Genomic DNA, 25,481 nt, shown 5'->3' with positions numbered 1-25,481 from the left:
AGAGCAGCTACTTCTGCAACTATTAAACTGATTAGAAAAATTCATTCTTAGAATTCTAACTCTCTAGAATTGTACCTAGTCTATATTAGAGTTTTCCAATAAGATGAATTAATTATATACATAATATTAATAAAACTATTACATTTGTAATATCATATTATAATATTGTAGCAAATCTAGTCTTCATTATTGGAGGCAGTTGAATAGTTTCAGTTGTTTGACATAAAAATGTTGTCCAGATTTTACAGCATGTCATCGATATGTGTGTGTGTGTGTACTTAAAATTTCACAAGGGTTAGGATCAGAATCATCTGTGAGAGGCAAGGCGAGAGAGTTAGACTGGAGATCCAGGAGCTAATCAGCACAAGAAGCCAGAAGCTGCAGAACTGCTGGAGTAAGCTTGCATTACAAGGCTGAAGAAACTGGAGAGCAGGGTCCAAAGTCAAAGGTGAATTTGGCATGCTCCCAACCATAGGGACACTTCCATCTTCTCTTCCCTTTTATTTCTTCTAGAATAAACCTTTTGCTTGGTGCCACCCACATCTGGGGTGAGTGTTTTCCTCTCAGTTTGTGACCTACATGTCATTCACCCACAGACACTAATAGGTGTTTCATTAATTTACTAGGTATTTCTTAAACCATTCAGGCTGACATTATGATTAACAGTCACAGACTCCACTGTTGCAGTGTCCAGTGAGGAGAAGATAAGAGTCTCAGAGAGACTGGAACTCTGCAGTGTCCAGCGGGGAGAAACACATGTGAGGCTCAGGCATACTGGAACTCTCCAGTGTGAAGAGAGGGTTAGTAGCAAGCCCAGTCTTCATTACTGGAGGCAGGTGGACAGTTTCAGTTGCTTGGCATGAATGCGGCCAGATTTTACGGCATGCCAGATCCTTTGATATAATGTCATATCCGGTGCCTGTGACATCTGAGCACTACCTGCCTCCTTGCTTGACAGTCTTATCCTGTGACAGCTACATCCCTGACACAGGCCTGACTGACAGAATGAGTGTGTGAACACATGTGACCAGTTCCACTGGTAAACAAGAACTTTTCTGAGGAGGCTCCTTATTTTATCATGGAAAAGTAGACCGGACTGCTGTTAACCAAGACATCTGATGAAGCCAATGCCCCTTGTGACACAGGGAGACAGAGTTGAAGGGGAGCTCTAATTTTGAATTTCACTGAATGTGAATTTAAGTCAGGAATTTAATGGCATTTCAAACTGGTTTTTGTATTTAATTAAGTGATGAGTTCACGGCACTAGACACAGGATGGCCAAGAACACTAATAGGTTTTTAATGACCAGTTATTTATTGAATTTTGAATTAAATTCAATTGCTTTCTTCAAATGTGACTGATTACTTATTAATAAAACTATGTTTCCTATTTGCGTGATGTTAATACTCATCATGCCATGATACCTTATAGGTACAAAAAGACTTCATAGATGTGGGTACAAATCATGTTTAACTTATACCAATAGATTAAGACTTAACTGCACTAATCTTTATGCAGTTAGATGACATTAAAAGGACACTGAATCAATTTTATTTTTATGAGGCAATACTCTTGGAGTGATTCTTACATTTTTCCTTACTTTCTTCTCCTTATAAAGAGAAACTTTCATGTTACATTCTGCAGCTCCAACTGTCAGAAGTTGAACTCATGGATCCTAAAATCCTAATTTCCCTAAACTCTGTGTCAACTATTCTTTACTGAAGATCCTGCCAACAGGAGCTGGCCACAGTCTGGCTTGCCTTAAGGCTGATGTATGTCCACCTACCTCATCTCTACCTCCATATCTTCCCTCGCCTAAAATGCTGATGTTATCTAAGAGGTGCTGGGCTTCCCCACATTGGTATTTGGTGCTGCAGCAGCAGAAAGTGGATTGTAAACGAATCCTGGTTCCCAGGTATGACATGGGAATCTCTATACCTGTGGAATAACATTCCCTGCTTTGTCTGTGTCCCTGCGTGAGGCAATGCCTTGGTAAGCACTGAAGCTGTTCCTGGGCACAGAATGAGGATGCTGAAGTGACAGTGGGCACAAGCAGGTGGCATTCACTGTTACTGGAAGGCAGCAGATTTCCAGCATAGCCATGCTTCATCTTGTGATTACTATGCCTGATGTTTAGAGAGGACCAGAGTATCTTTCTTTGAAGCTACAGGCAGATCAGTATCATCCCCCATCAAAGTAACACCTGGAACAGAGGAAGGCATTCTGTCAACACCTTGTCTTGGCAATGCTTAGAATTTAAATATTCTATTACCAAAAGTATAGAATCTAAGTGTTGTAGAAAAAAATTGGCCCAACCCTCTTACCAATGCAGAAATTTTTTCTGTGATCTGACTGTGGTACAGACAACAGACGTCACTAAACTCTATGTTTTTAAAATTTAAATAGGAAAAAAAAACCCAAAATAAAACAAAACAAATACAAGAAAAACAAGAAACAAAAGAGATAAATAAATAATAACAAAACCCCATAACAATAACAATATAGGCTTTCAAAACAAGGTGGTAGGAACATAACAAAGCTTGTTATTTTGCGTGATTATCTTTAAAAGAGTTACTCAGATTACCAGATATAGACATACAAAATTGATCTAATCCTATGAGTGTTAACTGTTTTGTTTCAAGAATTAATAGACTTAGTAGTACAATCATCTTAGCTGTCTTAAGTGTATATACATAAATTTATATCTTTTTTCTTTTTCCTTTCTTCCTTTCCCTGAGTTATTTTCCCCTTTGAGCAGTTTCTTACCCTTTCACAATATTTATTGAAGATTTTGTAGTTTTTTTTTTCATTTTTTATTGGTACCAGGGATCGAACTCACGACTGTCTGCTTGCAAGGCAGGTGCTTATGCCGCTGAGCTAAATCCCCAGCCCCAAAGATTTTGTATTTTATTTACTCTCAATTTCTTACACTAGGGAGACAATATGGTATTTACACATGTGAGTTTGATTTATTTCACTTACGAGTATGGTCTCAAGTTGCATCTATTTACCAATAAAAGCCTCAATATGATCCCTTCTTTATAGCTAAATTGTACTCCGTTGTATAAAAATACTACATCTTTTTTATCCATTCCTCAGTTGATGGGCATCTGGGTTGTTTCCAAGATTTGGCTATTACAAACTATGCAGCTATAAACATGGGTGCACATATATCACTATAATATGATGTTTTCAGTTCTTCTGGGAATATGCCCAGAAGCAGGATAGCTGGGTCAAATGGCCAGATTTTTGAGGAACCTCAACATTAATTTTCACAGTGGTTGCACCAGTCTGCAGAAGAGTTCCTTTTTCCTCACAGCCTCTCCAGCATTTGTTATTGATTGTTTTCTTGATCCTGGCCATTCTTTCTGGAGTGAGATGGAATCTCAATATTGTTTTACTTTGCATTTCTCTAATGACTAATGATGTTGAACATTTTTTCATATATTTATTTTCCACTTGTATTTCTTCAGCTGATAAGTATATATTCATCTCAGATACCCATTTTTGGATTGGGTCTTTGAATTTTGGGGCCTGACTTAAAAAAATTTTTTTATATGTTCTAGATAGAAGCCCTTTGTATGAGAGATTTTTTCCCCCAATTTGTGGGTTTTCTTTTCACTCTGTTGGAGATTTCTTTTGACGTGGAGCAACTTTTTAATAAGACAAGATCCCAGTTGTTGATTCTGGGAAGCGTTTCACGTAGTTTGATTTTTATTCATGAATTCTCTGTCTTCAAGGTTTCTACCTACCAGCAGATTTAGTGTTTTTGTTTTAATATTTAGATTTTTGATCCATTTTGACTTTAATCTAGTGCATGGTAATAGGCATGGATCTAGTTTTAGTCTTCTGCATATGGAAAGCCAGTTTTCCTAGCAACACTTATTAAAGAGGCTATCTTTCTTCCAGTGAACGTGTTTGGTCCCTTTGTCAAAATAAGGTGGCTGAGTGTGTTTATAGTTGTGGTTGTATCTTTTAATCTATTCCATTGATCTTCAGGTCTGTTTTTATTCCAGTACCATGCTGATTTTATTACAGTAGCTTTGTAGTATAATTCCAAGTCAGGGATTGTGGTGCCTCCTGTCTTGCCTTTGTTGTCCAGGATTGCCTTTGCTATTCTAGGTCTCTTCTGGTTCCAGATGAATTTTAGGAATGATTTCTCTAGATCTGTGTGGTATGCTAATGGTATTTTGATTGGAATTTCATTAAACCTGTATAACAATTTTGGGAAATGGTTATTTTCACAATGTTTATTCTTCCTACCCAAGAACAAGGAATGTCTTTCTGTTTTCTGAAGTCCTCTTTGATTTGTTTTTTCAGAACAATGTAATTTTCACTGTAGAGATCTTTTACTTCCTTTGTTAGATTGATTCCTATGTATTTCGTTTTTTAAGATGCTATTGTTAATGGTATGGTTTCTCTTATTTCTCTATTGGCACATTTGTTGTTTGTGTACAGGAATGCTATTGATTTTTGAGTGTTGATAAAGTCCATGCTTTTACTTCTATGGTGTGGGGTTGTTTTGGGAGGCAGCTGTCCTCCCCTTCCTACCTGGTGAGACCAGGTGTCTATTTCACACATAAATGAGAATAGGAGTAATATGTGCTATGCAGGCTGCCATAGTTAGGTGTACTGTCCCATGGATGGTGCATAGGCCAAAAAACCAAACTGCAGGACAAGCTGTGGGTCCTTGGTCATTACATGCACAATAACTGGCATCCACCCTTGCCAGGAGCCGGAAATCAAGTCGTGGAAAATGGAGTTGGCTAGTTATGACAGGTAGAGGACAAGCAAGGGTCCAGTCATGGGGAACTCGTACATAGTTGAGGGTTCAGCACCTGGAACTAAAGCCCAGGAGAGGTTCCAGTAACCAGAAACTAGCTCAAGGTAAGTGTTCACTAATTGAGACCCAGAGGTTTCAGGGTAAGGGTTTCAGGCCCTGGAAACTAGAGCACAAGTGAGCGCCAAGCACTGAATAAAGCTTGTGTGATAATTTGGACATAAGGAACCAGAGCCCAGTGGTATAATCAAAGGTATAATCACTGGGACACAGAGCTTGGGAGACTGTCTAATGAAGTAGATCCCACAAAAGGGTCCAGTTACCAAGATCTGGAGCACAGGCAATGATCCAGTCACCAGAAACTAGAACCTAGGAGAAGACCCAATGACTAGGAACCAGAGCATATAAAGGGTTCAGTCACCAAGACCTGATCCATGAGCAGGATTTTGGCACTTGAAACTAGAGCCAGGAGATTGTCCAGTCACTGGGACCAGAGCTTGGGTAATGGTCTTGTCACCAGGAACCAGAGATAGACCAGTCCAATCACCACTCACTAGAACCTGTGAGGAGACTGAGTCATGAGGAACTAGAGCACAAGAGAAGGTCCAGTCACAGGGCACAGTTATGGCAACTAGAGTCCAAGTGGTTATTCAGTCACTGGGAACCAGAACACAGGCTTGGGTCCACCACTCAGAAAAAGTGCATTGTGAGCAACTAGTGACTGGGAACCAGAGCCTGCTGGAGGGTCCAGCTCTGTTTTCATGCTTCATGATGAAAATTCAGGGCTCAGCAAGGCATCTCTGTCTCTAGATCAATGATTCACCCCATGCATAGACAGATAATGCTACTTCTGGACCAATGTTCCACTAAGGGCCTGGCTAGGTAGTTCTAAGTCTGGATCAGTCATCAACACAGGTTGGACAGCATCCCTTCCCCACCGCACACTTTGGATCAATGAGCCACCCTGTGCTTGGCCAGGCAGCTGTCTATTTCTTGATCAATGTACCACCATCCTTTACCTCACCTGGAATCTCCCTCACCTGCCTTTGACACACTAGCTTCAGCTCTACTGCACTCAACTCAGACCACACTGTGCAAAGCAGGTCTGTGTTTCCAAAGGTTCCTACATGTAGGGAGTTGAAAGCATGCTGCATCACACCAATTGCTGGGAATGGTACTGCTTACTCAGTGCACCATTCTATGTCTGAGGATTAGGATGTGCCTACATCTCTTCTGGGGCTGAAACTGAAAAGAGATCATTTTTTTTCTCTGGTAGTAGCATGCACAGGATTGTATCTGAGCTCTGTGCCCTGCCATAGTTACCCTGGGGCTCTGTCATCTTTGGCATTTCATGGTGAGTCCATGCCCAGAAGGAGGTTGTAAGCTTGACATTTTCCCCAAAAGAGACAGCAACCATGTTTTCAACCCTTGTACTCTAAGTGGACACATCTGAGGCCACACCAGGCCCAGTCAACAGCAGCACTGCATTTTGGTATCAGGTGATGGAGCCTTCCAAGTGCTAACCCTATTCTGAACATGCACAATTAAGCACAAGCCACAGAGTTCACAGCAGGCTCCTGTTCTGAGGCTGTAAGAGTGAGCAGGAAACTAAGCTCACAGCTTTGTGGTTGTATAAGACTGAGCAGGTCTCAGAGTTCACACCAAGCTCCTGTCCCAGCTGTGTAAGAGCAGGTCCCAGAGTACACATGAGGCTCCTTTCCTGAACATGTAAGAGGGAGCAAGCCCCAGAGTACACTGCTGATGATTTGCTAGCAACAAGTAAACAAAAGCTATGATTTCACACATTCAGGAAGCCACATGAATACAGTCAGCTTCTCTCTAGTTGCTTATAGATGTGAAAATGGGTACATTTCCCAGAAAGTGGAAACCAGAAGGACTTTCCTATTCATGACACTGTGGAAATGAAGCCCACTGTCATCAAGGCAGGCAGAGGGCACTCCCTGTCTCCTTGAAGCTCTAGATGAGCATCGCTGGTGCTCACATGAAGCTTTCCTAGAAAATTCCATCTGGCTATGCAGGAAGCTCTGAACTGGCTTGGTAAGAAACCCAAGGTCCCTCTTTTGGAACAATGGCCCTGGGAGATTACTGATAGCATCAGCCCTTTAGTCACTGGTTGTGATGTCCTCAAGGAAAATGCAGTGATTGGATTCATGTGAACCACAGCTCAGAATGAGCACAACCTTGGCTCATAATTCTCATCTGTCCTCAGAAGGAGCCAACACCTTTTTATCTGTGAAGGATTCTATTACTCCTTCCCTTGAGATCGATTATTCTACTTGTTGCTCATAAAAGCCTCATATTTTTCTGGAAAATATTCCAGTATTATTTGTAATTGACAATTTTGCCTTGGATGATTTTTCAGGATGTAGGTCTGTCAATGCATTGATTCAAATATTAAATATTATTCAATGTCAATTATGCTGTGATTGTTCTGAAAGCTTTTTATATTTAATTTTATTCATTCTGCTTATGACTATAATTTAAATGAGGGATTTTCTCATTCATGTTAAATGTATTATCAGTGCAGTGCTTTAGCTTAATTGTACTATGCACACAAATTTAAGTTTTTCAAGATCTGAGCCAAACCAAAGTAAAGGGTGTTATGTCTCCAAATTGGAAGAAAAATTTTATTGTAATTCATTTTTTTTTATTTTAAAGAGAATAAAACTCAGCCAACCAAAACAGGGTAAAGCCAATCCAAACAAAGCAGTGAAAGTGATACAGAATTTCGAAGGAGAATAATAGGAAATCAACAATGGCTACCATAATATAGTTTGTTACCTTCACAATAGTTGTCCATCCCATCAGACATAGTAAAAGCAAACAAAACCAATCAAAACATCTGGCCATGGTGGGACTCAGGCAGCTTATTCACCCGCCCTCTTGGTAAGTGCTGTGGTGAGGGCCAGGAAAAGAACCAGGGCTCCCAAGATCCAGACATGATAGGTCTCAGGCAGCTTATTCACCTACCCTCTTGGTAAGCGCCTGGGGCGAGGCCAGGAGGAGAACCAGAACTCCAGAGATCCGGCCATAGTGAGACTCAGGCAGCTTATTCACCCGCCCTCTTGGTAAGTGCCTGCGGCATGGGCCTGGAGGAGAACCATTACCTGTGAGCCTACTGCCACACGGGCTGAAAATCAATCATGCTTCCCCACTCCCTCATAGCTACTGGGCATAGATATCTCAGCATCTCTTGGGAGGATGACCATATGCAGTATAGCAAATATGGGGGATTTCCTTCTATATTCTGTTTGAAGGCAAAGGTTGTTTTCACTGTTTTGTTTTGTTGTGTTTCTTTTGCTCTATTCAGTATTCTCAATTGGTTTTATAATATTCTATTTTTGGTTTGATTTTGCTATACCTAATTGACTGGACAACTATTGTGAAGTAAAAGAGATATACCATAGTACCTATTACTACTATCCCAGTATCCTCCTGTTAAATCCTGTACCAATTTCACTGCATTGTCTCGATTGGCTTGTTCTGTGCTGTGCTGTTGCATTTTTACTACTTTCAAAATAAAATTATAAAAAACAATCACAACAGAACATTGAATAAAACAAAACAATAAATTGGAACAAAACAAAGCAGTGAGAACAACATTGGGCTTCATAAACAAGACAGAAGGAAATCCCCCATATTTGCCATTTTGCATACTGTTATCCGCCTAGTAGATGCTCAGACTACAGGCCCTAAGCCTGCAAAGTTAATCAAGCAATGCAAGCCTTTAGTTGCTTTTGTACTACAGTTACTATCAAGTCAGCCTGTTCTCCAAAGCAGCTAGTTGCTTACAGGTGGGGTGGGGAGAGTTCTTGATTCTCAGCCTGCAAGCCGGATCAGCCCCTGTGGAGGGTGATCTGGCTTCTCTCTTTCTGGGCCCTGCACAGTTTGCATGTTTTATTGAAGGGCAAACTGGCATCTTGATGTGCTTCTCCCAGACCCAACATAGCTTCTGCTGATTCATGGGATTGTAATTCTTTTGAAGTGCAGGAAAACATAGCCAACTGCAGGATTATTTTTAATACCGCAGAAAAATTTGAAATATTTTTGTCACAATGCTATGGAAACTGTGTTGCAAATGTGGGGAAGGGACACTTCACCAGAGCACATTGCTTTGGAGTTGAATAAATTCTAAGGCTTATTAAGATCTTTATGTCCTGAAAGAAATATCACTGAATGATGTGTTCCTTCCATTTGATCAAGCTGATGTCCAAAACATTTTTAATGTTCCCAGTATTCACTCTGCCCCCAACCAGATTCCAAGAGGTCCAGACACCTGTCTAGCAGCCTTGTGGTGCTGTCCTGAGCTGTGGAGGGGCTGTGGAAACATGGCCACCCACCAGGGTCCTCACATGTCCCAGTGCAGTGGCAGTCACCCTGCCCATTGCTCTTGTCCAGGAGGAGGACCCACGGCAGGCTCCTCACACATCTGGGCTGGGGTGGACAGAGGACTCCTCCAGGACCAGTCTCCCCAGGAAAATATTTTCAGCCACAGCTCCTGGGTAGCATCTCTGCAGATCACTGTGCCCTGCTCTGGGTTAGTTCTGCCTGCTCTACTGACTCAGCAGCCTGGTCACAGACACCATAGAAGTAAGTATTGTGCTAGCTACAGTGCAGCCATAGGTGGCCTCACTGCCACCCAGCAGGGACACCAGAAATAGCTATATGGAGGTGCTGGCCTGGAGCAGTGGGCATAAATGTAGCTGTCCTGAAGCTCAGTGTAGTGCCCCCAAAATGTACCCCAGCTGGATTCAATCCCCAAGGTGTCAGCTTGGCCAAAGTGCCAGCACTACTGACCTTTTTTCTCTTAGGTGTTAAACAGGTGGAAGCAGAGTTCTCACCTCCCTCCTTAGCACTTCTCTGGCAGTTGTCCCATCCTTGGCAGGTGGTGGTCCCCAGGGCTCTGCCCAGTGATCTCTCTTCCCAGGATGGTAGTGTCCCCTTCTTCAACCCTTCTCTTGTCTTGTGCCTGTGTTTTGACCCTGGTCTCCCTTGTGAGTTTCAGGCCGGTACATATACAATAGGCTCCAGAAGCAAATGCTGGCCACCAGTTGGGGGTGAGCTGGAGCAGTCATTCCCTCCTCCTGCCTGTCTGATGGATGCTGTAATAATACCTTCCCTTTCTCCTCCCTCTTCTCCCCTTTCTCCTCTTTCCCTTCCTTCTGCCATTCTGGGCATCTACTCTAGGGCTTTTCATCCACCCATTGTGCTGGGATTGGTGCTGTGTGGAGGGTGGGACCAGCTCCACCTGCTCCACAGCCAGGTCTTGATCATAACCACCCAGCTTTCTGGCTCCTGCCTGCCCTTCTAGAGTGGCAGTGTTGCAGGGAAGAGCTAGAACCTTGCAGGTATACAGTGGTGCTCAAACTATGGTTGTTGATGGAATCCTGTGGACATTGCTGAAACAAAAGCTTTAGCACCTGACTTCCCACTTCTGTTATTATATAGTTTTTTTTAAGTTGTAGTAAAATACCATCTGAGTGTGTATGTTGGTGACACTAGGTACACTTGCATTGTTGTTGTCCCCTGCTATTTTTTAACCTGTCAGTTTAAGCCCTGTGTTGCCCAAATCACAGCTCCCCTGGCCTCCAGTGACTGTGTTCAGGGCATCTAGGGAAGCCTTCTCCAAACACAGCAGGCAGGCCAGTGCCTGTCACAGAGAAGCGTGTCTCCCCACGCAGCAAGCCTTCTTCACATGCAGGTCAGGTGCCCACTGAAGTCTCTGAATTTAGTGTCTGCATCAAGACCCAAATCTCATGACAGATGCTGATGGGTGCTCAGCCTTGCTTCTGTGCCTGATCCAACCACCTTTATTCAGGGCGATCTACTCTAATTGGTCAGCTAGGCCTCCCTGGTGTCTGCTGGGATACAGGTTCAGAGCTGTGACTGGCAGCCTGTGAGTGCATGAGAACCAGGGACGGGGAGGGTCCCCAGAATGAAGTGCCACCTGTCCACTACAAAGGCAGGAGGAAGAAACCCTCCTTTTGTGTGACTTATGCTTATTTTCCTTTGGTGGGGGGGGGGTGGTCCTCCTTCCCAGAAGCTGCTCTTCTCTGGGTTTAGCTGAAGGCTCTCCCCTGTGAAACCAGTTCATCTTAGTTCCCCTTGGTGTTTTCAGGGTTCTATGAGCTCCCACCATCTGTTCAGCTTGATGACAGTTGTCTTATTCCAAGGGCCTCTGTGGATCTCTTACTAGTAATCAATAATTTGTCAACTAGAATTCCTGGTTGCAAGTAACAGAAGCTGATTCTGGTGGATTTAACAAAAAGGTACTAATTAAATAAAATGGAGAACCATAAGCTCAATAAGGATTGGCCAAAGTAATGGTAGCCACAGGCAGGCTCTCCATTGGGTCATGTTAGATTACTTGGTGTGAATGGTCTGCCCATCTTGATATGCCACGGATGCTCTCCTCCTAAGACCCCCAGTAGTGGGGACCTGTGGCTGCCTAGATGGTGGCTGGGACCCTCACAGGTCATTTGCCTCCTCTTTCCTCTCTCCAAGCTTGTCTGGCAAGACTGTGCTTGTGGTGAGGCTGAGTTCCATGTCACATCCTCAAGAAGTTCAAATATTGTGGTGATAAAACCCTGACCCATGGCTGCCATGTGCTGTTCCCTCTTAGTTTTCTCTCTTCTCTGAGTGGACATTCTCTGCCCCTCCATTCTAATTTCATGGACATAGCCTCCAGATGCCTCACTATTCTGTGCTCAATTTTGGTGTCCAGTGTTGGAAGTAACTTTGCAAATGAGGCCTTTTGTGTCAAGGGTCCAATGGGATTAGTTCTTCCATATCCCAGTCCCAAGCTTCCAGCAAGGCATCTGAGAGTACATTGCATTTTAGGCAGCCCCACATGTGAGGAATCTGCAAGCTGTTACACTGGTGGCTGGTTGAACTCCCAGAGTTTTGCTATCCCTGGCTGCCAAGTGGGTTTTCCCCCTATCCCAATTACCATGTCATTGACTTACTAAAAGCATGCAGGTTAACACAGTCACATGGCACTGCACCTGCAATATCTCCAGGATGGAGTTCACACCTTCCATCTCCTTACAGTTGGCCCTTTCAGCCAAAAATTGTAAACTGGAGGACTTTTGGACAATCTACTTTGTTTAGCTAATATGGTGTTTCCTGGAGAACTCAACTGGCTGCTAGCTATTGAGAACTAGGAGAGTTTATGTGACAAGCAGGGCCCCAACTCTCCTGGAATGCAATGTCTTAGTCACTGTTCTTGCTGGGACACAACACCAGACATATGAAATTTAAAAGGGGAGAGATTTATTGTGTCTTACGTTTTATTCCATGGTCCAGTGGCTCCAAGGCAGGACAGCATGGCAGAGGACCCAAGAGGTGAGCTGTTCATTGCATAGATGTCAGGAAGGGGAGAGTGAAGGGAGGAGCCAAGAGGGAGGGAAACCCTACCAAGCCACGCCCCACGCCCCACCTCTTCTGACAGGTCCCACCTCCAAACAGCAAGCCAGCTGAGTCCCCATGGATCAGCCACCTTCCCACAGCCTCACTATGAGTGCATGAAGTTCTCTGGTGGCATTCAGATATAAACCATAACTGGTGGGAAGATGCTGTAACCCTGGCGGCATTTCCTCAGGGTAGTAAGTGGTGGTTGGCTCACAGCTGTCCCCCAGCATGCCCTGTGGTCTCAGTCAGGATGCTACACTAAATCAGAGCCCTGCCAGCCTCTCTATGTACATGTACGTGCAGCTGGGTGCAGGGCTGTGGGGTGGATTGCAGCAAGTTTACAGTGAAGGCAAGGAACCTGGGCATGACAGGTTGAGTTCCACAGTAAGCATTTGCTTAGCCTGCTGGGCTGAGGAATGCAAAGGCGGAGATATGGTTCTGGGCTCCTAAAGGGCAACTGTTCTCTGACCTGTCCAGCAGCGCACTTGTTCTGGAAACTCAGTCCTTTTTTGGGTGACTCCTGAGGGTGCTACCAGGTTTCACTGAGCTGCTTCTGTGGTCAGTGCACACTGATCTACGATGATCATGAGTCCAAGCCAGTGCACACCCCTAGTGCCCTGACAGGGTTTTTACACTTCCAGTCTGTGACAGCATTGGAGGAGGCTCTCCAGCAGTGGGTACCATGCTTGTGGAACTTTGTCCCTGTTTCCTGCCACGCAGGCAGAAGCACAGCTAGGAGGGCTGGAGACAAAGGTGCTAGTCATCACCTAAAGAAGGAAGAGCAGGATGCCCTGGGCTTTGCCCTGCTGATCCCGTTTTTGGATGAGTGCTCTGGCCGTTTTGTATTTCCTCTTGATAGTTGCTGAGCAGATGTCTGAGAGCTGAGACTGCTCTGTGGAGTCCTCTTCCAGGCCCCACGGACCTTGGCAGTCTCCACCCGCCAGGTCTGAGCACAGAGCCCCTGCACTGTGGAAGCGAGGGGCACTGGAGACCCGCAGCCTTATAGCTCAGACTGTGTGGACTTAAGGTGCGGAGATCTGCACTCACATTCTCCCCAGGGACGGCGTGGCGGCGATGGCATTTCAGTCGTTCACCAGCATTCACCTCTATGTGCACCTCTGGGAGCTGGGCACTGCCCCAGCACGGAAGACTGTGCCCAGTCATAGCTTTCTGCTCTCCAGCATGTGTCTCCTCCATGCATGAGGTTTTGGAAAACTGTCCAGTCTCAAGGGAGGGCTTCACCTTCTCCTGAATGAAGTTAAAATCACTGTCTCATAGGACTGTGTAGAGGACTGAACAGAACGCTGCTGTACAGGCTTGTTCTTCACATCCGCGCTTCAGCGAATACTGTACTACTTTTTCCCTTGTCCTGTGAAGACTCCTTACACCTAGTCGCGCGGACCGGCGTCGCGACCTCGAGGCGGCCACCAGGGGGCAGCGCGCAGCAGGGAATGGCGCGCCAAGCCCGCGCATTCGAGCCCTCTGACCCTGGCGCGTGCCGTCTTGCGCCTCGAGGGGGTGAGTGTCTCCTGGGGACTCCTCCACCCCCTCCCGCCCGCGCTGTCACGTGCGCACACAGCCTCAGGGCCCAAGCGCCGAGCTCTGAGCTCTGTGTGGAGTCAGAGGAGGACGGGGAATCGATAACGTCGACAGGGGCGCAGTAGGGTCAGCACCTCCGGAACTTCCTCGCGGGGGTTGAGGGCGCTGGCCGAGCTCTGCGCACAGTGCTCAGTCGGGCGCAGGACGGAGCACGCGCCCCCACGCACGAGCACGAGCCGCGGCCCCGAAGGGCTCGCGTGGGGGTTCCGCGGGGGAGCGCGCACGCTGCCAGCCGCGGCGGGGACCCGCCGCCTGCCTAGTGCGCGGGGACATCACTGGGCGCGGGGGACAGGTGTCGTCGCTGGGCTGCGCCCGCCGAGGACAAGGAGGAGGCGGAGGAGGAGGCGGTGCCGCGCTTCCCACGTTGCGCTGGGCGCCGGGCCGTGCGCGTCCAGGACTGGGCGGCCGCCGAGGCGCGGGGTGCGCGTGACTGTCGCGGGCCGCGCGCGAATATGGACGAGTCCTCGCTGCTGGACCTGCTGGAGTGCGCCGTGTGCTTGGAGCGCCTGGACACCACGGCCAAGGTGCTGCCCTGCCAGCACACCTTCTGCCGCCGGTGCCTGGAAAGCATCGTGTGCTCGCGCCGCGAGCTGCGCTGCCCTGAATGCCGCATCCTGGTGGGCTGCGGCGTGGACGAGCTGCCCGCCAACATCCTGCTTGTGCGCCTGCTAGATGGCCTGCGCTGCCGGCCCCGCGGGGGCTCGGGTTCCGGCCCCGGCCCCGGCCCGCCCACTCTTCCTGGCCCAGCAGCGCCCCCAGGTACCGCTTGCGAGCCGACCGCGGGCAGGAATGTGACGACAGCAAAGGTAAGTACTGGCGCGCTCGGGGCGCTCGGGTTGTGCGCCTCTTCTCCAACTTTGCTTTCCTCTGGGGACCCCCAGCTCCCCGCAAGGCTGGCTCATCTCACCCCACATTCGGCCTACCCTGACCAGGCATCTGGCCACCTGGTCCCTGGTGAGCTGCACTTCCCTTCTTTTCCTGGGCCTGTTTCTTTACCTTTCTGCACCCTCCTTCATCTCCCCAGAGAGCCTCTCCGACCCCCAGATTTTCCACCTGCGCCCTTCAGCAGGCTTGGAGGAAAGTTGGAGCTTGCCATCTCCCTAGTTCCCATGGCTGCAGGAGAGGGCGTGGGCTCCTGCCCTGGTATTTGGCTAAGAGAAGAGGGAAGGGAATCTGTGGGGAGCAGGCTACTCTGTGTTTTGCTGCAAGTGGGGGACAGAATCCCAGGGCCGACAGCCATTCTGGGCTTGGCAGGTCATCACGGAGCCACTGGCTTTCAGGCAGGGATGCAGTCTCCTGTGCTGTTGTTTCAAATCGTGAACGTTATTTGTGCATCTGCATTAGCCAGCTGTAGCTGTCTCTGTTTTAGTGAACAGACCTCTCTTGGAGGGTTTGGTGATACGGTGTCACATCTTTTTGTTCCGGCCACCACTTGCCCCCCTGTCACGGGGCTCGGGTCCCGGCCCTGGCCCCGGCCCACCCACCCTTCCTGGCCCCGCAGCCCCCAGGTACCCCTTGCGAGCTGGCCGCGGGCAGGAATGTGACGACAGCAAAGGTAAGTACTGGCGCACTCGGGGTGCTCGGGTTGTGCGGACAAGGTGCTGCTTGGAATGAGACACAAAACTACCCTCTTTCTGTGACTTTTTTGATGGAGAAGAGCACATTTAAAGGGTAAATAAATGTGGTGTTCGTCTGCTGGAATTATCATTTGCTTTATAACACAACCATATTCAGTTCCCTGGACCATGCAGAGAGTTGCAGCCTAATGTCAAATGCAAGGTCCCAAAGGGCTGGGAGCATCTGAACTATGCAGCCCGAGAACGTCACTGAGGTGGGGAGCGTTGGCACCTGGTATGGGCTTGGGTCCAAGGTCACACTTTCTGAATTGGATTTTCCTGTGCCAGGAAAGAGTGAATGACAGAGAGGGACAAGGAATATTCCTACTTGAGCTCACTGCTGGAGCAGAATTTTTTTGTTTTGGTTTTCATTGTGATTGAATCTAGATGCTCCAGTTAGAGATCTGCAAACTTTTCTTTCCTGTTCTTGTTGCTTTTAATGTAAAGATTCTTATTTGCAAAATGAGCAGGTTGCCTCCTGCTTTAATACTGGAGCATCCTCTGTAGGATGGGAAGGAGAAGGGGACCAGGTACAGTCCCATGAAACCAGCTATGCTTCTGCAAGCAGGGACTTGAGGTAGAGATTGCATCTGGATAGGTGTCTGGCATTTTGTTGCACATTGTACTGTGCTGACTCCTTGCAGGCCAACTCTGGTACACTGCTTGCTTAATAGATGGCACTCATCCCACCACTCAGCAGACATCAAATTCACCCATGGGAGTGACCGTGAGTGTGTAATATAGGGTCCTGTTTTCCTGTGGGGCTTGCCATCTGGGATATGCATGTAAACTTCATAGCTGTACAGAGACAAGATAGCTTTTAGCGTGTCTGCCTTGTGAAGTTGGACTTGTCATGTGTAAAATTTGTCACTTGTATCTGGTTTCACTCGTGTTGGTTTCACCAGCACTCACAGTCCTCCAGCCTGGTGGTCAGCATGGCTGTTCAGCTGTACTTTAACAGGAGTCATTTAAGATGAGCTGTTTGAGAATCAGTTAATGGTGCCACCCTTAACACCCTTAAATTTTAGATAAAGTTCATGTCCCCTTTGCTTGACACTGGGATTGCCAGCCTCTGCCTTGGCCTTGCTGAATACTGTATGTGTGGCGCCTAAAGTGACCTTCTTTACATGGTGCTGTCTAGTATGGCATTTATTAGTGTGTGCTAAGTTTCTCAGCCTTACTTACTTGTTAATTCTTTTCAGGATTTTGGAAAAGACCCCCTTTAACATTCCAGAGCTGTGCTGAGGGAACTGTTTCAGGACAAGTTGCCTTGCTAAGAAGGGTTTTGGGCGGGTTGGGAGTGCAGCTCAGTAGGGACTGAGCTTAGTGTGCAGAAGGACTTGGGTTCCTTCCCTGGTGCCACAGAAGACAAGAAAAAAGACTGCTGAAAGAGTTTGTGGTTCCTTGTCAAGTAACTTAAAGGTTACTTTTTAGTGTGGGAGATAAAATAAGGATGCAGATAGAAGACAATTCCAATACTTTTTGATGTTTTGATTTTGAAGACTCTTTGCTTGTATTTGGGCACATAAACTTACTGAGTAGCTCTGTTGGGCCAGGCCTTCTGCCTTTAGAGAGAAAGGCAGCTTCAGCCCAGACCTCTGCAAGGTTCCAGGGATGACATTTACACAGATTAAGAAACTAAGCGTGGCTACTGCCTTTGGTAAAGGTAGGCTTTAGACCCTGCTTTGTTTGAACGGTGGCAGTTTTCTTCCCTTTGTGGTGCTAGGATGGAACCTAGGGCTTGTGTGATCCAGACTGGCATACACCCACCAGGTGTGGAATATGGTGAGGTACGTGGGATATGCTTAGATCAGGCCTATCCGAAAATCTCTTCTGTATCCCTCGGACAGCAGGATCAGGGTATAATCATGGAAAAAGTGAAACACACTGGAGGAATCACACATTATATGGGTTAGGTATGTCATTATAGAAATAAATACTCATGTTCGTGATGTTTTGATTTTTGGATGCAGGATTCAGGACCTTAAGTACAGGTTTTGTGGTGTAAACATCAAGTCACAGCTGCCTCTTACCATTGCCTGTTTCCTTCGTGTGGAGCAGGAGCTCTGAGACTGCTGGAAAAATCTGAGAGGTGCATCCTTCTGGGTTGTAGATAATTCCTCCCCTGCTGTGTTTTATGTTCTTGTTCACAACCAATTTGACCATTTTGAAGCAATCTGCCTTGGTTGAGTCTTTCTGAGGAACTTTCTCTGCTTTCTAAGGCAACATTTTCTTTTTTCTTTGCACTCAGCTTCCTTGGTTACATAATATTTAATTAAAGTGTATTTTTAACGTTATGAGGACAACTTGCATAAACATGGTGGGAACAAGGAGGATGGATGCCCGGTAAGGATGGGCTGCCTTGGCATTGTGAGAAGCAGCCTGTTCATGAGGTACAGAGGGTGTTGCTTGGTCCAGCTGCTCACTGGCTGTAAACCAGGCAGAGGTACCATGGTGTTTGGAAGCAGATGGCCGTGTGTTTTGATGGTGACAGCTGGGATTGTCTGTGAGCAGCTGCAGAGCACCTGATGTGTGCAGGGCATAGGCATCAGTAGACTTTGCAGAACTAACAACATCCTGCCATGTGCCTGGACTATGACCACGCTGCGATCCTGGAAGGTTTGAGAGCTGGGAAGTGACCAACGCAGGATGTGACTCTGCCTCTGCCTCTGTGCTGCCTGCTGTGTGACTGGTCTTGGGTGTAATAAGGGCTCCAGTGGAAAGTACAGAGTAGGGGACTGGACAGCCTATGGAGGATGGCAATGCCGTGACAGTGGAGCTGAAGTGTGTCCTTTCCAGAAGGCCCGAGTGTCGAGAAAGTGCCTTTGGACTCACAGCCATGCCATGTTTCAGCTGGGGGCATTAGTACTCTGTCCGAATTATCATTTATTGACACATTCCATGTCATGTCTGCCATGGGCCAAGGGCTAAGTCAGCCTTCTCTGGTCCCCTAGCTCTGTGAGGATGTTGTTACTGAGCGAGGAAAGCTGGGTTGCAACTTTTGCTGAGTGCTGGTGCCACCAGATTAGAGGAGCTTCAAACCTGACCAGGGTCCCTGCTCAAGGCTTCAGAGGCCCCGGCTGCAATAGCAGGGGAGTCCATGTGAGTTGTGATGCAGTCATATAGACTTGCATGTCTGTGCACATGTGTGGTGTGGGGGTGTATGGTCCTCCCCACACGTCGGCCTGTGTTGAGGACAGGATCTTGGGGTGATAGCAGACATTACAGCCAGGTGGCTGAGTCTGTTTCACCTGCTGAACGCTCCAGGTTTTATTGTTTTGTCAGGGACAGTGTTCCTGATCTTAAAAACACTGTTAAAATGAAAAACAAAAGTACTCAAGACCCAGCAGAGACAGGAGCTGCTCTTATGGTGTGACTGCTCCTTCCTGGTTTCCAATGGCTGGCAGACACATCCTCAGTCTGGAGGCCCCCACACTTGCTGCAGTCCCTGGAGCCCAGCTGCTCTTGGGGTGGAACAGAAAAGAATTATACTGGCATTTTCCTTGGGGAGCCACCAGCCTGCGGGAGCATAGATGCCCTATACAGATCTTCTAGCAGGACTAGGGCCGATTTCTGTTCAGATGGCCTTGTTCAGATGACCTCAGATGTGGCAGGTGAGATGTGTGCAGTCTATAGGTCATACTGTACTTTAACTAACCCTTGTGGAACAGGAAGTAAAGCCAAAGGTGGTGACAATGTGCTGTGACCCATCCTGCTGCGCTGACATGGGTGTCCCTTGGCCACCAGTTAGACCAGGGCACAGGCTGAAGGGTCAGTGCCTCCTGGGTGGTTCCTCCCGCAGGGGTTGCCTCCTTTTCACTCTGCTTGGGCTCTAAAGGGTCAGGGGTGGTAGGGTGTCCACTGGTGATTCACAGGAGCCTGGTGAAGAGATGGCCCTTGCCTCTCTCTCTCGCATGTTTACCTGCTTGTGATACAGCAGCTGTCTGCAAATGGAATATGTGGATTGCTCACATGAATTCATCTGGGTTTAGAGGAATTAGGATTCACCACAGGAGCTCAGGTCAATAAAAGGAAAGAGAGAATTTAAAAATGTACTCCCTCAAGGACAATGCAAATGCACAGAGTCAGAGAGACTTCTCTGTGTGCGGAGGGAAGGGGACTCAGAAAACAGCAGGTCTAGGGATCTACTTTCAGTGTCTTGATTGGTCAGACAAGGACTTTGTATATCTGCTTCTTGGATTGCTCCTTCCAGCTGGGACAGAGGTACGTAGAGGGGTCCAGGAGGGTCTCTTCCATAGCTGTGAGCTTTCTAAGGAATCTTGCTACTGGTTTCTTGGTTCTCTTGCAGCATGGTCGTGCAAATAGTACCTTGTGGAGAAGGTATCTGCCAGTGGTCACTGGAAGGTGGAGGTCAGGGGCTTCTTTGAGGGGAAATTATCTTTTGTCTCTACCACCTCCAGAGGTGAAAATCATTGCGATTTTTCTCTTAGGATGTCATGATGATGGGAGGTTGTATTTTACTTATTTGCTAGTTGAGCCCAGAGATCCTGGGGAGGGTGCTCGGAAAGGTGAGGGAGCCAGTATATCTCATCACCACCCTGGGTTCTCATGGGCAGCTGCTGTCACTTTCAAAGCTACGCTGGTCACTGTTGCCCTTCAGTTCAAAGCATTCAAGCAGGCCTTTTTAGGGGCCCAGGCAGCCACTTCAGGGAAAGGTTGTCTGCTCCAGGTCTGGTGTGTGGAGCACCTTTGCCCTGTGGGTGAAGAATGGATATGTGTGTGGTAGACCAGGGTGGTACTGACCCTATCTGGGCCCCAGACCACGCAGAGAAAATGGCTAGTGTCAGAATCTGTTTCCTTGTTACTTTCAGGAATATGGTTGTCATGGACTTGGGAGTTTATGCTTGTCAATCCAACAGACTAAGCTGTGACCTATGCAGAAGACTATATATATTGCTGGACTTAAAACTGTTGCCAGACATCCCAAGGAGGTTGCAGACTCTAGATTCTGCATGAACCTGGAGGATGGTGTGGGTTGAGACTGTGGCGCACTATTGTGGTTCCTGTGCTTTCCAGGAACCCATCTGCCTATGACCAGCACACTGGGCCTAGCAGGTGGTATCTGGGTTGTGTGGCCCAGCAAGGCCACAGAGGTAGCACTGGTGGCTGGATGTCTGGGAGTTTGTACTTGTGGCATTTGTCTCATCTGTGGCTGTGGTACAGACCTGGAGAGGCTTCCTGACAGAGCTGCACTGCAGCACTCAGCTCAGAGGGCAAGGCTAGGAGAGGACAGGCCAACAGAAAACTGCAGTCCTCCCATAGGTCTTTTCTGAATCCTACAGTTGTGCACCTGAGCCATACTGACCATGGTTTGCTCATCTGTGTGAGCTGAGTTCTTTTGTGGTGCCTCTACATGTTAATGTTCCTTTTGTGAGTTCCCCAAACTTAAGCAGTGTCTTGCTGTTTAAAATTTAGGTGTCATAGGAAATAAAACTTTTTTTTTTGTCTTTCTGCATGGAGTTAATAGCCAGTCTGTGTGACTGCAGGGATTGTAATGCTTCCTGTGTTCCCAGACTAATCTCTGCATCATCTTTGGCCATAAGCACCATGAGTGGCCATGGTGGGCTCTCTGTTGTCAAGCCCTATGGGCTGAGGAGCCCCATCATGCCTACCCCAGGCTGCTCTGTAGATCTGGGTTGGATGGGCAGCACACAACCCACCTGGGCTCAGATGCATCAACTTTGTCCAGCCCAAAACTTGGAACCCAGAATCTCTTTTCTTCCTTTCTTCCTCCATCTTCCACATGGCTCTGGGCTTTCTGTAGTTTTCTTAAGCTGTGTGCTCTTCACCAGTGTTATCCTGACACTCTTGCCCTGCTAGCCCTTTAAAAAGGCACCTGAGACTCGTCCTGCTTAGTCCCTCGGTGACCAGGGAGGCTCAGCCCATGCGTGCTGCTTTCCAGCATACTAAGCTCTGGGAAGGGCCCTGAGCCTCTGTGATCCCTCAGGTGCCTGCCTACCTTCCCAGTGCCAGGGCTGGGACTGAGCTCAAGGCTGGAGAGGACTGGCACCAACACTAGAGCCTCCTTCCAGGTGCGGAAGAGGCCCTGTCAGCTGGGATCACAGTATGTCTGGGCAGGAGCCTGGGAAGGTGAGGCTGGTCTAAGGTGGAAACTGCAGAGAAGACAGGCCTTTGCATCCTGTGTGTACCCTGTGTGCACTGCCCATAGCTGCCTTGGCCTCAGTCACTTCCTGGCTCTTCTGCACTTGCTCTGGCACTGTATGCCTCTCTCCAGCCCTGCCGAGTCCTCTTCTGGAAACCCTGGAGTCACAGCAATATGGGCTGACTTCTTGCTGGACCTCGTGCTCAGTCCCCTCCAGTGGGAGTCTTGAGCCTATAAACTATGGCTCCCATACCTCTGGCAGCTGTCCCTCCTCCCCACCTGTGTTGGTTACTTTTCTCTTGTTGCTGAGACAAAATACCCAATGCCCAAAATTAAGGAAGGAAAGATTATTTAGCTCATAATTGGTGGAGGTTTCAGTCCATACTTGGTTGACTCCAAGGCAGAGTGGCACGTGGCAGAGGGCAATAGTCCATGGCAGTGGAAAATAGCAAAAGCTACAAAAGCAACAAAGGTGGAGCACAGAAATTCTTTCTGTCCCTTATATTGTATGTTGGGTTCCCACCCCAGGGTGGGCGTAGCACTCACACCCATAATCCCAGCCTTGGACCATGAATCAATCACAGACTCTGGAAGCCTGCTCCCATGACCGCAGGAGGCCTTGGGGGGACATTGAGACACAAATCATAATACCATTCCTACTCTTTTGCCTGAAAGTTCTTCTAGTAAACAAGTGTTTATATGTGGTGTCATATTTTCGCTCAGAAACCCACCTGAAGTTGGGAAGTAGCCTGGGGAGGTAGCTTGGTACCTGAATGCTAGTCTGAGGCTCCCAAAACAAACAAAAACCCCAATTCATATGGATGTTCTGTTCTGATTTTCATATTACATTTTGGGGTTGCCCAGGCTTGCATCAGATGTGTCCCTGACTTCCCTGCCCAGCTGTCCCAGCATCCTGCTTGCTGGCACAGCAACAGAGTTGAGGCTTCCCAGTCCCCAGGCAGGCAGCTCTCCAAGGCTTGGGGTGCCATTGGGCAGCCTATGTATAAGCTAGAGGAGGATCCTGTGCCAGAGGAGGCTCCCCTGCGACTTCATGCTGCTTGGAGAGGCCAGTGAGGGGGCGGCGGGGATACTAGAGCTTTTTCATTCTAACTTTATTTTTGATTGACGTGCAGGAACTGTACCTGTTGATGGAACCTATTGTGATGTTGTGCTACACTGTAATGATTGAATCAGGGTAATCAGCATGCCTGTCACCTGAAACTCTCGTGATTTCTTTGTGATGAGACTATAGAGAATTCTCCTGTAGCTGTTTTGAAACATGAGATGCATTGTTGTTAAGCACAAAGAGCAGCTGTGGAATCCAGCACCAGCAGTCATTCCTGATCCACCTCTGACTTCACACACAAGACCCTCAGCCCCTCCCTCAGCCTCTCTGCCCCCATGGCCATGGTGCTATTCTCCTGGATTCCCAAGCAAGGTAATGAGAATGCTCTGACTTTCTGTGCCAGGCTCATCTCACTAACATGATGTCTTTTGGGTTTTGTGTGTGGCCCCAAATGTGGCAGGGTTGAGTGCCATTGTCCCAGAGAGGACTACCTTGGGGGTGAGGAGGATGCTTCTGGTGGGGACATTGGGACCCAGGATGGGCCGTGCAGGACAAGACGTAGGAAGGTGTTTTATGACTCTACTTGTGTTTATTTTAAGATTTATGTCAAGGGCACATTTAAAAGCCTTACAGCATTGCTGATTTCATTTGGAAACAAGTTAAATAAAATGTGAATCAATTTTAAAAAACATTAAATAAATATGAAGATGAGGCTGGATGCCTATTTTGGAATAGAAACTATCTTAGGTTGCAGACAAATCAGAACCTGCCCTCTGGTGTTCATTGTTTCCAGTAGTTAAGATGTGAGACCTCGCTGGTTGTGGGTCAAGAACATCTTATAATGGAGTACTACTCAGCTTTAAAAAGGAAGAAGCCCTGCCCTGTGAGACAGCATGTGTGAGTCTAGAAGACGTCACGCTAGAGGACCAGATGCCTGAAGACCACGCTTGCTCTGTCCACTCATTTTGGAGCTGAGGAAGCCAAGCCCTCAGAACAGATGGGACCATGGTTGCCAAAGACTTTGGGCAGGAGTTGGAGGGCGCAAGTGACAGGTGTGACTCTCACTGGGGGAGGAGGAGGCTCTAGAGCTTTGGGTGCAGGGTAACTGCAGTGACAGCAATGCGTCTTAGAGTCTGCGAAGGGGTTGTGGCACTGATGGGAGGTGGAGGAGCTGCTCACTAGGATGTACGCGGTTCTCTTTGTCAGTAATACTTCAGTACAGCTGGGGAAGGTAAATTGTGAAATATAACAAAAGCTGTTCTTTGGAACCCACAAAGCTGTGGAGCCATGTCGCTTTCCCTAGTGTCCACACATTTGTCCCCTTGCCCTGTTTCCTCTGGTCATGGGTACTGATGTCTAGTGCTGAAGAATTTAGTGCTGGTAGGGGCTGGACAGGTACCTGTGAAAATAGGCCGTGCTTTGTGCTTGTAACACAATGCTGGGAAAAATTGCTTTTTTTGAATTTTAAACCAAAATAGAAGTGTGAAAAGGCAGCCTATGGGATTTGTCTAGGGCTGAGAGAAGCCACAGGACAAGAAGGATTGAGAAGGACAGGGTCCTAGCCCTTACATACACCAACCAGGCCCCATGGGCCTCCCACTCTGTGGGTGGCTCTTGTGCATACCTGGTCACATCTGTCTCCTTACTGTCTTAACCTCAGCAGAGCTGGAGACACACCTTGGGGCCCACGGACAGGCAGGGGAAGCAGAATGTATCCTCAGAGTGTGTGCCCCGTGGACATGGGGTTTTGGGTGGACCCGGAGTGCAGTGTCCAGAGTTGACCCCAAAGGTTCCCAGTGTAACTGGTTCTGATCTTGGGACCGCTGTCAGGTGCCAGCGCCTTCTCAGGTATGGTTAGAGCTCTGGGGATTGGGCTGGTCACCATGAAAGCCATTGTTTCAAAGTGAGCCCTTCACACCCTTGCCTTTACCCCAGCATGTAGCACCATGGGACCCTGTGTCATACAGTAGACTTTGCCAGACCAGCCACCACACCCTGGCTTCAGCCTTTAAACAGTGAGCTAAGTGAGCCTCCTTGCCATATAGTTCCAGCCTCAGGTATTTTCATGGAGCCACACAAACTGATCAAGACCCCAGCCTGTGCCATCTGTCTGGCTAGCCCCTGCTTCTGAGATCACCAATGTCCCCAATTACCTCTGTTCAGTTCCTCCTGTACTTCCAGCTCCTTATCTGCTGTTCTCTCCTTGGGATTCCTCCTTCCTCCTGCACCATGGCCGCTGGCACCAGCATTGCTCAATTCTGGATCAGCATCATCTGGGATGCTGGGTGCTGACACCAGACCCCCACCTGGAACCCTATGCTGGGACAGATGTTACGTCTGGGAAAATCCCAGGAGTGCCAAGAGCACAGCTGCCATATGTTGGAAGATGTTTTTGACCTTCCACCAGGGTAAACACAATTCATGATTGCAGAAAGAATGCCTTGTTGTTTTTACACCTAAATTAAGTCCAATTCGAGTACAAAAATACATGATTACAAAATGGGCCCCTTGCATCTGAAATTTTTCAAGGGCCGTTTTGCTTTGTGATTTGATGGAGCTTGTGGTACCCACAGGCAGGCTTCACAAGTTTGGGTTGCATCCTGTGGAGCTGGCCTAGCTCATGGGGTGCTGGTGACCTCTTGTGGACTGGCCCCCAGGGACAGTCACATATGAAGAGCATACCCTGCACACCCGGCCAGGCTGTCGTGAGGCCCCTGCACTGAGTGACTCCCCTTCAGCACTTGCAGTGGAAGAGATCCCTGCACTGTCCTTTGAAGCCATTTGTCTGCAGTGCATGGAAAGAATTGTTAACCTATGAGATGAGAGGAGGTTCAGCGGTGCAAATGACTGTCAAGATGAATATTA

General features: G+C 47.7%; 1 protein-coding gene across 3 annotated transcripts in view; it reads left to right on the top strand.

Moving 5' to 3' along the window:
* Positions 1-13,743: 13,743 nt before the first annotated feature.
* Positions 13,744-25,481, top strand: part of Sh3rf3 (SH3 domain containing ring finger 3) — a 203,754-nt gene continuing 192,016 nt past the window's right edge. The window contains exon 1 of one of the 3 annotated variants that reach the window (XM_013154460.3): positions 13,744-14,616. In XM_013154460.3, coding sequence (XP_013009914.1) covers positions 14,263-14,616 — 354 coding nt within the window. In that variant the 5' untranslated portion in view covers positions 13,744-14,262. The remainder of the gene's footprint in view (positions 14,617-25,481) is intronic. The other 2 variants (XM_063229711.1, XM_013154459.3) reach the window with 2 other exon arrangements.

Source organism: Cavia porcellus, unplaced genomic scaffold (assembly GCF_034190915.1).
Source record: "Cavia porcellus strain 051 isolate PalLab524CR breed Dunkin Hartley unplaced genomic scaffold, mCavPor4.1 scaffold_18, whole genome shotgun sequence".
Classification (NCBI taxonomy): domain Eukaryota; kingdom Metazoa; phylum Chordata; class Mammalia; order Rodentia; family Caviidae; genus Cavia; species Cavia porcellus.
Note: the sequence above shows the minus strand (reverse complement) of the source record. Positions and strands in the feature narration are given on the sequence as shown.